This window comes from Trichosurus vulpecula, chromosome 1 (genome assembly GCF_011100635.1).
Source record: "Trichosurus vulpecula isolate mTriVul1 chromosome 1, mTriVul1.pri, whole genome shotgun sequence".
Classification (NCBI taxonomy): Eukaryota; Metazoa; Chordata; class Mammalia; order Diprotodontia; family Phalangeridae; genus Trichosurus; species Trichosurus vulpecula.
In genome coordinates this window covers 524,394,368-524,408,875 of record NC_050573.1, presented here as the reverse complement: position 1 = coordinate 524,408,875, position 14,508 = coordinate 524,394,368, and the positions used below count along the sequence as shown (strand labels likewise).

The window sequence follows — 14,508 nt, the reverse complement described above, 5'->3', positions numbered from 1 at the left end:
CCTCCAGCAAAGTATTTGTTTATGGTTCACTGTTGCCATTTATTGATAATATGATAGGACAAGAACTAGATCATAACTTCAGCCTAATTCCAATTTTTGACACCTATTTTAGTCACATCCATCCTTCAACCAACAGTAAACCTCACGTGGGGACACCTTAGCTTGTGGCTTCTGCTACTGAAAGTTCAAAAACCCTTAGGTCAGCATGAGAGTCCCCAGCTTCTAGGAACCTCACTTGCAATGCATATTTTAAAATGAGCAAGAGAGAATAAGCATTATCCTGGACCCCCTAAAAAACATTAAGTCTCACTGTCAGATCTAAAGAGGCTTTGTTGGGTTGTCATTTTCAGTACTTTATAGGGTGTCTTGCCCAGGCCAAGCATGACTGATTACATCAGACACTCCCTTTTTTACTACTGTCCACTAAATACATGACAGATATCAAGGATTTGGCTATCACCCCACCCCTTCATCATGAAAGAGAATCTCAATCCTGGTTATTGGACGTCCTTTGGTGTGACATAGCAGTGAGATGTTCTACAACAAGGCATGTCAGAGCCTTTGTAATTAGGATTAGCAGAGATGTCTCTCGATACAGCAATGGAATTCATAAGGGTGTGGAAGCGATAAGAATACTATGAATTTGTTAGGACCAATGTGTGTGCAGAGTATTCTATAGACCATTTCCTTAATTGGGCTAGTAAGCTCATTCTGTGCAGTGAAGAATCCCATCTTCTTGAGCAAATCTTTAGCAAAAACAGCCATTTCAGAGATATTTGGTTCAGGTCCCATATCAGATAACACTTGAAACTGCCATCACCACAGGAAGGATCATCAAACACCCCTTGGGGGGCCCAAACTATAAAACCATAAAAGTACTGTGGTGATGGCTTATGTGGAGTTGTCCCTTGCTGCATCATGGCATGTGGTATGAGCATCATATCTGCTCGAAGTGACCTGGGATATGGTATACCTATTAGGGTCAGGGACACACCAAGTGAGGACTGCTGGAATGAACAGTCTCTCTACACATTTGAAGCTACCTCCAGGTGCCCAGTGTGGGTAGAAGACTGGACTTAGCAGACCCATACTGTTCAGTGGATTCCGACCTGTGTTTATCTTTTTTCATACCTAGCTTTATGACAGCATTTCAGATATGTGGCCAACCTTGAGCAACTCTAGACAGTGACTGTAAGGGCAATTTTATTTTCCAGATGATTCATGTAAAGTAGACACTGATGCTTTGCACTAGACATTGAAATTAGCAACGTTTGCCTACAGATCAAGATGAAGACCTCAAGTGATCTATTACATCTATTAAGGCTATACATATCTTTTAAAACGAGACATCATGCCCAGGATAAAGATTCACTCCATGATGAGGAACTCTAATGTGCTAGTACACCTGCTTGACAGAATCTCATCGACCTCTCCTAAAAATGATGCACTGGTAATTAATCTTGACTATATGTCTTCTTACAATGCATTCAGGTCTGAAGTGCAATCAGCAGTGTGTTTACAGCTTGACCTGATGTACAGAGAAAGGTCATTCTTTCTATCCAGGACTTTCTATCCGGCTGCTGTGCAGCCCACCATTTTCCATCATGCAAGATAGGTCCTATCCTCCAAACCAAGGCCGACTGACTTGTATCCACAGAGCACAATCTCTCAGGTTAAGCAAGGAAGCAAAAATGTGCTGCTCATTTGTGTTCCACCCATGCCCATCTCCATTCATACCTAGCTCCTCAATACGTAGCATTTTCTGGAATCTCTGTAAGACTAGCTGTGAAGAGAGTTTCATTTTTAGATGATGCTTTTCAACTAATCCTTGATACTCTGGAATAAGCACTGAAATGTTTGCCTACAGATCACCAAGAAGACTTCAGATGACCTCCTATAGCAAAACAAAGACTAAGGCAAATTGCATGATGGCACCAATGTATGTTAGTGTTTATGCCTATCAAGACACATACTGCTGCTAGAGTTGTTTAATTTTGGATTCTATTTCAGACCATATTCAAAGGTACCTTTATAGCTTTGTAGAACTTAAGAAAAACAGGAGCAAATAAAATGGTACCCACCTGTATATCTAAGTCTCAGGGTCATATGTTATATTATGTATCATTAGTTCAGTGGAACTGAAATAGTCCAGGAGCTCTGGAACATTCTAGAAGTGGGATATGCAAAGGAGCTTTACCTGTGCAGACACTGAGTTGGTTCTTGGGCTCCCTGAGATAGGGAATAAAGTGATCCAAATACTTTCATCTTTTTGAGGATCCAAGTTACTCTGTGTCCCCAAAGTTACAGCAAGGTAGAAGGTGGGAGCTTATAATAAGAGGAGATTCAACTTACTACCCACTTTCTGGAATCTGACTTCAAGAAGAACCTGGGAGATCTGTTAAAAGTCCTTTTATGAAAAATGCTTCATAAAATACTTAATTGGGCCAATAACGTTCATATGGCAGGGAAAACGAAGAATCACAACTTGCCTTGAAGTAGTTATTATACGGATTAGATCTCAATCCTTGGGAGGAAGAGGATGTGCACCCAGGAGGGGGCATAGGAGAATTAGGAAGCTTATCTGATAAACACTGTACTCTCTACAATGTGAGCAATAAGAGGAAAAGGTTGGTTTGTCTGGCAGGTTTTTTGAAGGTGGGTCACCAGAGGTATTGGCAGATAAATGAAAGGGAGGTACAGCTAAGAGAGGAAATGGAAAAATGAGATCAGGAACTGGATAAGTAATAAAGAGGAATAAAAAGTCTTGAGCAAAAAAAATAAGACTTTAAACATGATGATGAAGGGCACTGGCAAAGGAATGGTTACAAGAGAAGCAAAATTTCCACCAGAAGTTAAAGGTAGAGGTTGTGAGGTATTGGGCATCCACTAGTGACTGTCAGCCAGCTATTATAAGGTGAATTCCAGGCATCACAGAGAAGAGGAACAAGCTCATTTTAATTATGAGCTAGTATTGAAGTTAAAATGGTGATATATCATGTTGTTGGCTTAGTGTTGCTACAAAACCTGGCCGAACAAGGAGGAAAGGCTGGGATACCAGGAAAAACAGGCAAAAGAAATCCTCTAGGGGAATGATTCACTTAAGTCCCTGAAGACACAAGTTGGTGAATTCTCCTTAGAGAGAATGCCTAGAAAGTATCAGTTGATGGCCCCTGATAATTTGGTAAGAGCCAAAAAAACACCCTGCCTGGTGTTAGAAGCTACAAGGATAAGAGAATCCAGAGACTGCACACTGCAAAGCTGAGCTGCTGCCATCAGTGCCACTATCACCACCCCCAACCTCTCCCCACCTTCCAAAGTTTTCTTGGGCTTGAAATCCGCTAGCCAGGTAGTAGGTCCAGGCATTTTGCTACTGCTTTCCCTGCACTGCTGTAAAGTATCAGACCCCACCCATCTATGCAACAACCCCACAATGGCAGAGAAGATGGTTCTTCTCGGTCTTGGAGGGCCACAACCACCAAATCTTGACTGAAGAGTGAGACCAATTTTAAATCAACGCAGGTTTTCTGGAATTCCAGCCCATGTTCAGGCCTTCTGTGCACATCCTGAGACTTCTAGTATTGAGTGCCCTCCAGTGGAAGCAGCCACAAAGGAAGGGCCACCCCAAGGTGTCCAGAGCACCCCTAATTTCATGGTGCCCTGCCAAAGACAAAGCAGCAACTTCTATGTCATGGACTAAGTTCTTATTTTTCCTCCAGGCTGCTTTTCTTCATCTGCTGAATCTCCCCTTTAAACACCCGACTCTTTCAGGGACTCTGCCCAAACTCCTCGAGGGATTCCACAGCTACTTTTTTTGCCAAGCTGCTATGGGAAGAGAGTATGCCCATCCCCTTTCCACCTTGTCTTGGGGCAGCCTAAAGACTTAAAACTCCCCCTCCCTGGATGGTACACAGTCCCCAAGCTGCTGCAAGAATAGAGAACCCTCCCTTCATTATCTCAGGCCCAGAGGCTCACATACACCTGGCAAAGACTGGTCCTGAGCTTCATCCAAGATGCAAATGGAGTCAGAGGTGGAGATAAGTGGGCTGCAAGGGAGCACATCCTGGAGGAGGCTGGATTTGCTCCCGGGCTCTCTGAGCCAGTCTTTCCTAGCTCCGTGATACCAAGTGAAGGAATAAATCTACTCAATACACGTACTCTTCGGAAGGTTCAAGTGTCCCTAGGGTCAAAAGCAGGGAGGGGCAAGGGCTAAGTGCAAATGGCTGAATGTGGAGACTATGGCAGTGTTCATATAAAAGTCTGCTGAAAGAAAGGTTACAGTACACTGGTCTTTGAAACGAGTCAATAGATTATATCACTCATAGAGATGTTATCCTGATATATTTTTTCATGTGCAAGTACACACATGGTACCTCATGCCTGGGTACCAAGCACCACATCTATTTTAACTAAATTAGTCCTCCCCTTTTAAGGCTGTCCACTTCACTCTCCTCTTGTAGTCCTGTTAACATTTAACTCTCAATATAAATCTCACCAAAGCAACAAGTAGTCACAAAGAAAGTGTCTAAAAGAGAAAAGGTTACAAAATGTACTGCTAAGCACACACAAAAGCCCTAGTGAAACATATTGAGTGGAATGTAGTGGGATGAAGAGGGAATATTTTCTTCCCTTTTACATTACAAACCAAAGAACTGGTATCAACCACAAGGAAACGGCCAAACCACTCCGATGGGGCTTCTCAGCAGAGTACTGGAGAGCACAAGCAGCAGCAGAATAACCCAATGACCACATTCACGTGCCCATGGAAATGTCCAGTCTCATCTGGCTTTGTGGTGGAATTGGACTGAAGTGATTCTAAAGCATCCAATAAGGCAGCTGTAAGCTGAAGAAATTGGTGAGGGATGAGGAGGGTAAAGTTCAGGCTAAAGGAAAATGATTTCACCTGTTGATGCAGACCATCCCATTTCCTGATGGAGCCATCACCACCACAGGTTTGGTGGTTCTTCAGCCACTCTGCTTTTGAACAAGGTAATCTCATCCAGGTGCATCATGGGGACATCTCTGATGACATCAGTCAAGCCCTCATGGAGCAGGGGGAAAATGACGACATTTAGTGCTGGACGCTCTGCCTGGAAACTAAATAAAAAACAAGTTATTAGCCAGGGAAGGCCAATGTGCACTAGTTTTTAAATATGAAGGCAAAGGGGGGGATGATTACAATCCAAGAGATTGGAAAGAAGAGAAACTGACTTAGGCAAGAAGTGAAAGCATTTAACCACCTTCTCTGAACCTCCCACCTTCAAAGTTTCTCATGGCTCAACCTAAGACCAATGAATTGTATGATTCATAAATAATGAATTCATAAGCCCCAAATATGCCCTGTCCTTCAAAGCAGGAAGACAAATTGGTATTTAGGAGGACGTGTGGGTGGGGGAAAAGAGGAAGCAAAGTCAGTAAAATCCAATCTGGACATTATCTGTTTCACTTGGATGACAATCCAAAGTTTCTGCCTTTAGATAAAGGCAGAAAGAACACTTGGAATCATACTGGTCCAGCTGCAGTGACAAAAATCTAAGAGAGCCAAGGAGCTGAAAACCAACCTGGGATCCCCGAGGGCCACCACAGGTTCACCATGGAGTAGGCTCAAGCTGCTAGGTCGGCTAAAGAACTACTCTAGACTCCTAGGTGCATCTCTAGATTCAGAATAAACAGAATGAAATCTGGTGTGAATCTGCAGCCCCTGAGCCAGACAGAAATCAAATTGGGGGAGGGGAGGGTGTCAGGTGGACAGAAGGCAACGATAACATGCACTTGGATGTTCTCTCTTGCATGGTGTTTCTCGAAAATGTCAAATTCCAGGACTTAAGTCTAATTTTCTAGGCTATTTAAATGACTGTGTGGATGAGTGGGAAACCTGTAAACTTCCTTCAAAGCTCAATCATTTTATATTAAGAAAAAGGGAATATACTATAGTTAAAAAAGAAAAAAAAAGGTGAAAACATTAGCTCTGAGTATGCGAGTTAAAATATAAGTATTATGTGAAAAACATGGAACCATGCATAATTCTGAATGAATGAATGGAAAACAGCATTTATTAAGCACAAACTATGTGCAAAACACTGTGCCACACCCTAGGGATACAAACAGAAAAGACAGGCAGCTCCTGCCCTCAAGGTGTTCATATTCTAATGGGGGAGACAAGTCACGTAGAAGGTTTCAGCTGCAAGTCATATGGAAAGGGACCATGGACCTTAGGATGTAGAAGCAAGGCAGATGCCAAAGGCTCTTCTTTAATGTCATTCCCATGGATAGATTCTATTAGTTCCTGATGCTGAACCACCTGACAGAGTCAAGGATTTTAGTGGCAAGAACTCTCCTTTCTGGGTCACAGTGGCTGTGGCTGTACCACCCCCAGGAGCAATCACCAGGCTACATCTCCATAGGGGTTGCTTTCCAGGATGATGGCTATGAGACAAGGTTGGAAACTTTGTTACTTCAAAAGCTCTTGGGTCCTGGTCTGAGGGAAAATGGCAGTCAAGGTGGTGGTTGTGGTATATTGACCTGCCTGGTACATGTTGTTGTCTCTTGTCTCTCCTTCAGATGCCTGCCCTGTGGGTGGCAGCTGGGTGGCAGTAGATGGAGAGCTGACCCCTTATACGTTAATTAAATTTAAGGATCTGAAAAACTTGAAAAGTGGAACAGTCACTGAATTGTATCAAATGGTTAACTGTTTAAATCTCCCTCTTACCCCTCCCTTCCCAGCAGCTACTTCCTCATGTACCAGGACTCTTAAGTTTCCTTTTCAATCTTAATTCTGGTGAACCATTCCACTGTTTCTCTGCCAGTTAAAGAATAAATATAACAGAGCTTGAGAGAGACTGTGAACAGAGAGATGGCAAAGAAGCTTGAAAAAGCAGGAGGCAAAGGGAAAATTACATCACATATTCTTAAAAGGTCTCTATTCCCACCCCCACCCCCCCAGATTACACCATGTTGTGTGTTTTATTTGGCAGCATAATGGAGCTGAGCATTAACTCAGGAGGCAAGAGAACTCTGTTCTAGTCCTCGTTCTACCTAGCTTCCTAATCTGGGGAAGGTTATTTTTCCTCTCATGAATAAAAGGAGGAGATTGGCCTAAGTGATCCTTGGCCCCTTCTAAACTCTTAAAATTCCATGACTATGCTATGTTTGAGTAGCTATTATTTAAACTGGTTAAAATATCTAAATGTAGAATTGATAAGACAAAGTTAATCTCAAGATGGAACAGTACTACACTCCTGAAGTCAAGAAAATAATTCTGTATTTCTTGGCTATTGAAAGAAATTCCTACAGGATGATTTTTTTTTTTTAGTATTTTTTATATTACAGGAAAAAGCAAATGAGCAAAACATAACCTTTTTATTTAGTGGAAAAGCTTTGTTAAAACTAAGACGAACCAACCCTCAAGTTTAGACAGGCTATACACGACAGACAAATGAAAAAGCAATCTTGACTTTTGATTAGAAGAATACAAAAAAGAGTTTCAAAACAAGTTATCCAGCAAGATATTACAACTAGCAGAAGCATAAACCCCAAATACCTGATAAAGGGTTGGATTTATGACATATGTAAAGTAAATGCCAGAAAGGCTCTCATAAAACTTGATGTTTTCGTAATAAAAATGCCAGCAAAATACCTTCTGAATTTTGTTTTGTATTTTTTAACTAGGAGCTATCTATGTGACTGTGAACCTTGAAGGCTACATACCACAGCAAGTCCATGCCTGTAAATTCCCTTTGTGTAATTTACTTGATTTAAAACAAAATGAGACCCACGTGGTTTACCATTATTCTCAACTGTGTGCGTGCAAAGCCCCTTCTTTTCTGCTGCCTAGATCTGCACATTTCCAAACGGCTTTTAATGAGCTGCTGTCATAATGTTAAATTGGGATTAGCATTTTACCAAAAGCAAAGAATGTGGCTGCAGATGCTGTGTGTATGTTCCTTCAATCTTCCCCCAAAGGCAATTCCATTCTTCATACAGCTGTCCAGGTGGGCCTGAGTTTTTTTTTCGATGTTTTTCCCTTACTTTTAAGTGATCAGCACTTAAAAAACAAACACAAAAGGTTCCAAAGCAAGGGGTGGAGGTGGCTAAAAAAAAAATCCAAACCTCAAAACAAACGATTCTTAACTGATTACTTCATTTCATGCCTGGATTAACTTCGAATTTGGCTAGACTTCTAGCCAGTGTTAAAGTATACAATTTATAATGAGAAAAATTAGGAAAAAAAATAACATAGAACCAGTTTAGATGTCAGAAGACCCAAAATAGCAGCATGGATCTACTATCTCTTCTGGAAAAGTACAGTTTGTGAAAGGGAGAAAAGGAAAAAGAAAATGGAGTGATGTAGGAAAAAGTAGGTAGGAAAGGCACTCTGGAGAAAGAAAACATCCTTTATTTGTTCCATGAACAGTAGTAACCAGACTAGACTCAGGATGAACCAAAAGAACACAGAACATGGAACTTTGACCCTCTGGTATGATTTCCTTGACCAAGGACAACAAAAAGTCAAGGAGAGCTCCTTCTAACTCCAGAGATGGCTCTCTTTTACAGCCTCTGCCCTAGAATTCCAAAATAAGAACAAAAGTCAAACTAAAGCCAGTCCAGTGTACTTATAGCTAGTCTGGTCAAAATGAAAATTCTTTTCAAATATTAATGTTTCCAGAACAGACCCACTTCAAAATACGTTACCAGGCAGTGTAAGACCTTGGCTAGCCTCTTTAGCACTCACAAGTGGACATGCTGAAACTAAACAATAAAGAAAACTTAAACTCCATCACAACACTGTACTACAGTAACCCCTCAGCTATCCAGAACTCAGACATTTAAGCAACCTCACCTATCTAGAACACAGATGAGAACCAGAAAATCAGATAATGTCTTTAAGTGGCTAAAAGAGACATTATAAAAGTCACGTACATTATCAAGATCATATAACAGAAGATCTCAAGTTTTCACTCAGAGCCTGTTTGTTTTTATTTTTACAAAAAATTCTATCACGTTTGGTAATCTACTTTCTAAGCCCACAGCAAATTAGATATAGCAATAAGAAATGGTGAGAAGAGCTGCTAGAGGGAGATAAACTAACAAAGGGAAAAACGCAAGGAATGACAGGAAAACTATAAAAAGCAGACACAAGAACTCAAAAAAAAAACAAAACCCCACAACATTCTGGCCATTTAACACAGTGAGGCCACCATTATCTTCAATGTATTCATCTCTGCTACCAAAGATAATCATACTAAAGATAAAAAAGTGATTTAAAAATGGTTAATCTATGGTCAGTTATACTTTAAAAAGGCAGCAAAGTAAATGATACATTTGATAAGATCTATATCCAAAAAAGTTAACCCTCATTGAGGAACAACAGATGTGGAATATGAATATAATGTCAGACACTGCCAAAGTGATGAAAGTTTCACTGAGTCACAACTTTCCCTCACTTTCTTTTTTGTGATCTTACAAAGAAGGGATGGCTTGCTGGGAAGCAGAAAGGAAAGAGAAATACCCTGAAATTAATGTGATACAAAAACAAATGATTATCAATAAAAAACAATAACAAACCCTCTCATTTCTCCAGAGATTCAAATAGTCAAAGTTTTACAAGATGTTGTTTTAGAGGATTCCAGATGTCAACTACAAAGAGGTAACTGGTAAAAGAAGAATTAAAAACTCCAAGTGGCATGAAAACTCCAAAAGCTCCAAGCCATTAATAGTGAGAGAAATTAAAATTTAAACAATTCTGAGGTTTCATCTCACACCACGCAAAGTCACCCAGATGACCAAAAAAAAAAATCAATGAGGACAATGTCAGAGGGGCTGTGGGAAGAAGGCACACGAACACGTGGCTGGTGGTGCTGAAGAAGGGATTCACTCTGTATTTCAGTGTAGCATTATGCAAGGAAAGAGACTAAACTGTCCTCACCTTCTGTGATCCCTCTATACCCCAGGGAAGTCAGAGTCAGAAACATAAGTCCAAGAGATATCAAAATACTCCTAATGACACTCTTTGTGACAGCAAAGAACTGGAAACAACAAGGCGCCCACTGTGTGTGGCACGGCTTAATAAACTGTGATACAGTAACAGACTGAAACATGAATGTGATGTCAGACACGAATTAAGAATTAATTCATGAATTAAGCAACTATAAAAGTTCAGAAAAACATAGGGAAGAGTTTATGAACTGACACAGAGTGATAATAAGCAGAAACCAAGACAACAATATACACTATGATTATAACCATATAAATGAAAAGAAAGTCAAAACTCTAAGTACCTGAAAACCAATGAAGGTCCCAAAGAACTGATAATCTAATAATGAAACATGCCTTCTCCATGCAAAGGCAAGGAACTACAAGGGCAGACTATTTATATATGTTATCAGATGCCAGCACTGTAGCAGATGCTTTTGTTTATTTATTTTCTTTGTCATAAGAGATGGTTCAATTGCGGGGATTGAGGGGGTGGATTTGGTTGTTGTCAATTTAAATGACTGTGATTTAAAGACAAAAGCCAAGGAAAAAAAGAAGTCATGGGTCTGCCAGGAGTCTTCTAGTCACACACACCCCCTTCCCAATCTCAACAATACTGGATCAGAGGCTATCTACGTATATGGGTGAGAAGAGCAACCGGAACGGTTTGTAGGCTGCATGACCTACACTGGGTTCAATTACCACCAACGGCCACGACAGTACATAGTTTAGGGGTAAAATTAAAAGGAGGAAAATCTAAAAGGGAATGCTGAACTTAAGTTAGGATCTTTTTTTAATTTTTAGAAATTCACAACATACTGTATTATCTTTTGAGAAAGGTTCCAGGTTTTTCCATGTGAAGCAGTAGTGTAAAGGAAGTAATACATATATAAACAAAAACTCAAGTTAGAAGTCCTGACACACTAACTAAATGTGTTACCTCAGAGAAGTCACTTCACCATTCCAGCATCACATCACCCTCACATTGCATTCAGTGATCTCTAAATATATCTTGTAGTTCTACTATTTTTATGACTGCCTAGGAAATTCCCTCAAAAGGGGCAGGCAGAAATACTAGAACATGGATTAAATTGGTTGACTTAGCAGTAGAAAAATGGCTACCTAAAAAAAATTTTTTTTTAAAATATTGGTGGAAAATATTTTGGATTTTTCACCCCTAAATTCTCTTCTCCTCAAAAACTGAGGAAAAAGTTGATTGGATACTTCCCACAAGATGTAAAGAAACACCAACTAAGTTTGTGAAATATGTAAAAGCTTTTCATGTACTGTCTTCTCTAAGAAGCAAGAAGAAAAAGAATAAAATAACGGCCCAATCTGAAGTGCAGCTCTATGGAATGGAGTAGTAATATCCTTTGAAAAAAAAATTTTAAAGAAGTTGTTCAGCAAGGCTAATATAAAAATATGTTTTGCATGACTTCACATGTATCATTGATATCAAATTACTTGCCTCCTCAAGGAGGGGAGAGGGAAGGGAGAGAGAGAATCTAGAACTCAAAATTTTAAAAAATGAATGTTAAAATTTTTTCACATGTAATTGAAATATTTAATAAATTAAAAAAAAATTAAATACAAAGAAGTTGTCCAGGAAATAGTAACAGCTAAATACTTTAAAGTATCCAGGACTGCTACGTTGAACATACTTGAGGAAGATGTGTTCTGGATTCATCTGAGGATTGATTCTGAGATTGATCATCAACTTAAACATTCTAAAGTTGGTTTCTTCTGCAATCACTGTGTCTGAATCAGGGCTCTTTTCTATGATAAATCTAATATTTTTTAGAATCTAAGAGTGTTTCTACTTAAAAGCAGAGAAGAGAATAAGGTGGAAGACCATAAAAAAGAAGAAGAATGCTTCCAGCAGTCAGTTCATGCTGCTGCAAAACTCATCGATCTAAGACCCAAAGATAGAAACTTAAAATGTAAGGCTGCTGCTGCATTTGTCTCAACCACAAAGCAAACAGCTGGTGGGGGACTTGATATTGGAAAGGTATTCTAAAATACTGTGGAATATCTTCAACATCTTCAGATCTTTCGTCAAAGAACACAGAACGGGAATTCTGTCAAGCATATTATTTCCTCATATTTCTGGTCTTCCACAAATTCTAATCATCTGGGAAAAATACCAAATGAATTTGTTTCAATACAGGTAAACTCATTTTTTCATGAGTTAATGTAGGCAAAAATAAAGAATCAAAAGAAGCAGAAAGTGCTGAGAGAGCTCAGAAAGTAAGGCTAATCAGGCCACATCCCATGTAGCAACACTTATGTTCAACAAGCTTTGGGAATTTTTTACCCTACTCATTTAATTAAATATTTGTTGAATAAAAGAAAGATTGTATCTGTTTGACACAGGTAAGGACATTAAGTCCAGGAAAACATAATTTCCTTTATAATTGATGGTTTCTTCTGTTCAAGTTTTTCTTGGCTTCTATTAAACTGACAAAAATAAATAAGAGATGGAAAATTCCTCAGAAGCTCCATCTATAGCCAAAATTCAATTAGTATTTTGTAATTATCTATATAAGCTCTACTTTTACAGTTAACAAACATGATAATTTTATACATAAGTTATACATGTTCATCTTTATGAGTTAAATGGTGTAGTGGGGGGAAAAAACCCTTTACATTTGGAATCAGAGGACTTAGGTTCAATAAAGTTCTGCCACTTAGAACAAGTTTGACTTTTGGTAAATCACTTAATTTCTCTGGACCTCAGTTTCCTCATCTGTAAAATGAAGTGGCTGGACTAGATGCCCTCTGAGGTGCCTACCTTCTCTAAATCTATGATTACTGGGCCATATTTTTCTATGATTAATATTACTTTAAAGCTAAAAAGAGAGCATGTAAAAATTAAATTTCATATTTCAGGTTTTATCTTAAAAAAAAAACTTCCTCAATTCCACCCTCTCCTATCATCACACACACATACACAGAAAGAAAAATAGGTTTCTTCTATGTCTTCCAAATTTCCAGAATCTGTACATCTCTTCTTAGAAGGCTGATTAATAATGCCAAATTTCCTCATTTTCTACATAATTATAAAGAAAGATTTATATCCTAATGACTTGGCGAGATATTAAGCCTACAGGAGACAAGCAGTGGAGAGTGGTTAATTACAATCCACAGATAACAATAAGGTTTTACCAAGAGGTGGGGAATTTTAGAAGACCTCATTTTTCCAGTCTCTTCTTTTTAGCAGCCCAATGTTCTCAAATTCACATTTTTGTTCCCCAACTCCTTTGGCCCTAATGCAGTAGCTCTGTTTTTGAAGAGTGGAAAAAGTGATGTCTTCAAGCTATAACTGTACTTGAACTAGTATATGGCTCAGCATCAAAGACAGATGCCAACCCCAAAAAGCACAACAGATACAACCATAACACACACACACACACACACACACACACACACACACATTCCTTTTACTCTCTGAATGAGCAAGAACTGCAGACTGTACCTGCCTAATAGGGGAAGCAGTATCCACAGCAGACTGATTAAAGCCTACACAATCAAAAAAAAAAATTAGAGTACTGAGGCAGGCAATGTGCCTTAAATTCACAATGTGTATGAATTGTATTCATCATTCTCTAGCCAAGAATACCAAATATATCAAGTAATGTAGCCTGGCCATCTCCAGCTTCAATTACATGTACCCTGTATAACTACTGCATCACTCAAGATTCCTCTCTCCCCACTGCCCTTACACCTTTTTTCCCCTTCACCCTTAGAATATGTTACCTGTTTGCAGAGGTTTCTAGACAAAAAAACAACTGACAACTTCCAAGATTCTACCCTTCCTTATGACTGTCCTTGGGGATCATTTCCACTCTTTCTTCTGCCTGCCTTAAATGTGCTAGTGAAATTATTCCCAAGGTGATTCCCTCCATGAGACAGAATTCTATTTATAGCTACCAATACTTCATAGGGGCTCTTAAGAAAGGGGAAATATACAGGCAGAAAGGGCACAAAATCAGCTTTGTAGCCTTAAGAAAGTAGATCACTTCCCTTTTGTCATCCATGCTGAAGACCCCTTTGGAATCTTAATGCTGAGCAATATGAGCTCACTCTAGAAGGACTACCTAAAATCAAGAGCAAAAAAATTCTGAGGCTATTAATCAACTAATCAGCGTGCATGAGGAGTCAACCAGAGGCAAGGTCAGCATCTTGAAAAATTCTTATACCTACATAAGATATAACCATGATCATTAAGTTAGAGTCCTTGAAATCTTAATTTTGTGTGTGTGTGTGTGTGTGTGTGTGTGTGTCAGCCAGGCTTATATTTATAATAAAATATGTTCTATGTAAAAATGTTGCTCTCTAATCAATAAAGATTGACTATTACTAAGACATCCGAAGATGCTTCCAAACTGACTGAACCAAATAGAGAAAATTTATCTCTTCAATCAATGATTCCATGGTCTGTTACCAAATTACCTCACAGCCTTTAGTAGATAGAATTTTCCAGAAATTAAAATCTGATTATTTTAATTTTCTTGATAATTCCAGATTTCAACAATATAC

At 39.2% G+C, this 14,508-nt stretch overlaps 1 protein-coding gene across 2 annotated transcripts in view; it reads right to left on the bottom strand.

The window, feature by feature from the left end:
* Nucleotides 1–408: 408 nt before the first annotated feature.
* FBXL18 (F-box and leucine rich repeat protein 18) overlaps nt 409–14,508 on the bottom strand; it is a 58,618-nt gene continuing 44,518 nt past the window's right edge. Inside the window, exons 5-6 of one of the 2 annotated variants that reach the window (XM_036741214.1) lie at nt 4,901–5,094; nt 4,794–4,812 (exon numbers count right to left, since the gene is read on the bottom strand). In XM_036741214.1, coding sequence (XP_036597109.1) covers nt 4,938–5,094 — 157 coding nt within the window. In that variant the 3' untranslated portion in view covers nt 4,794–4,812; nt 4,901–4,937. Of the gene's footprint in view, nt 5,095–14,508 lie in introns of both variants that reach the window. The other variant, XM_036741213.1, reaches the window with a different exon arrangement.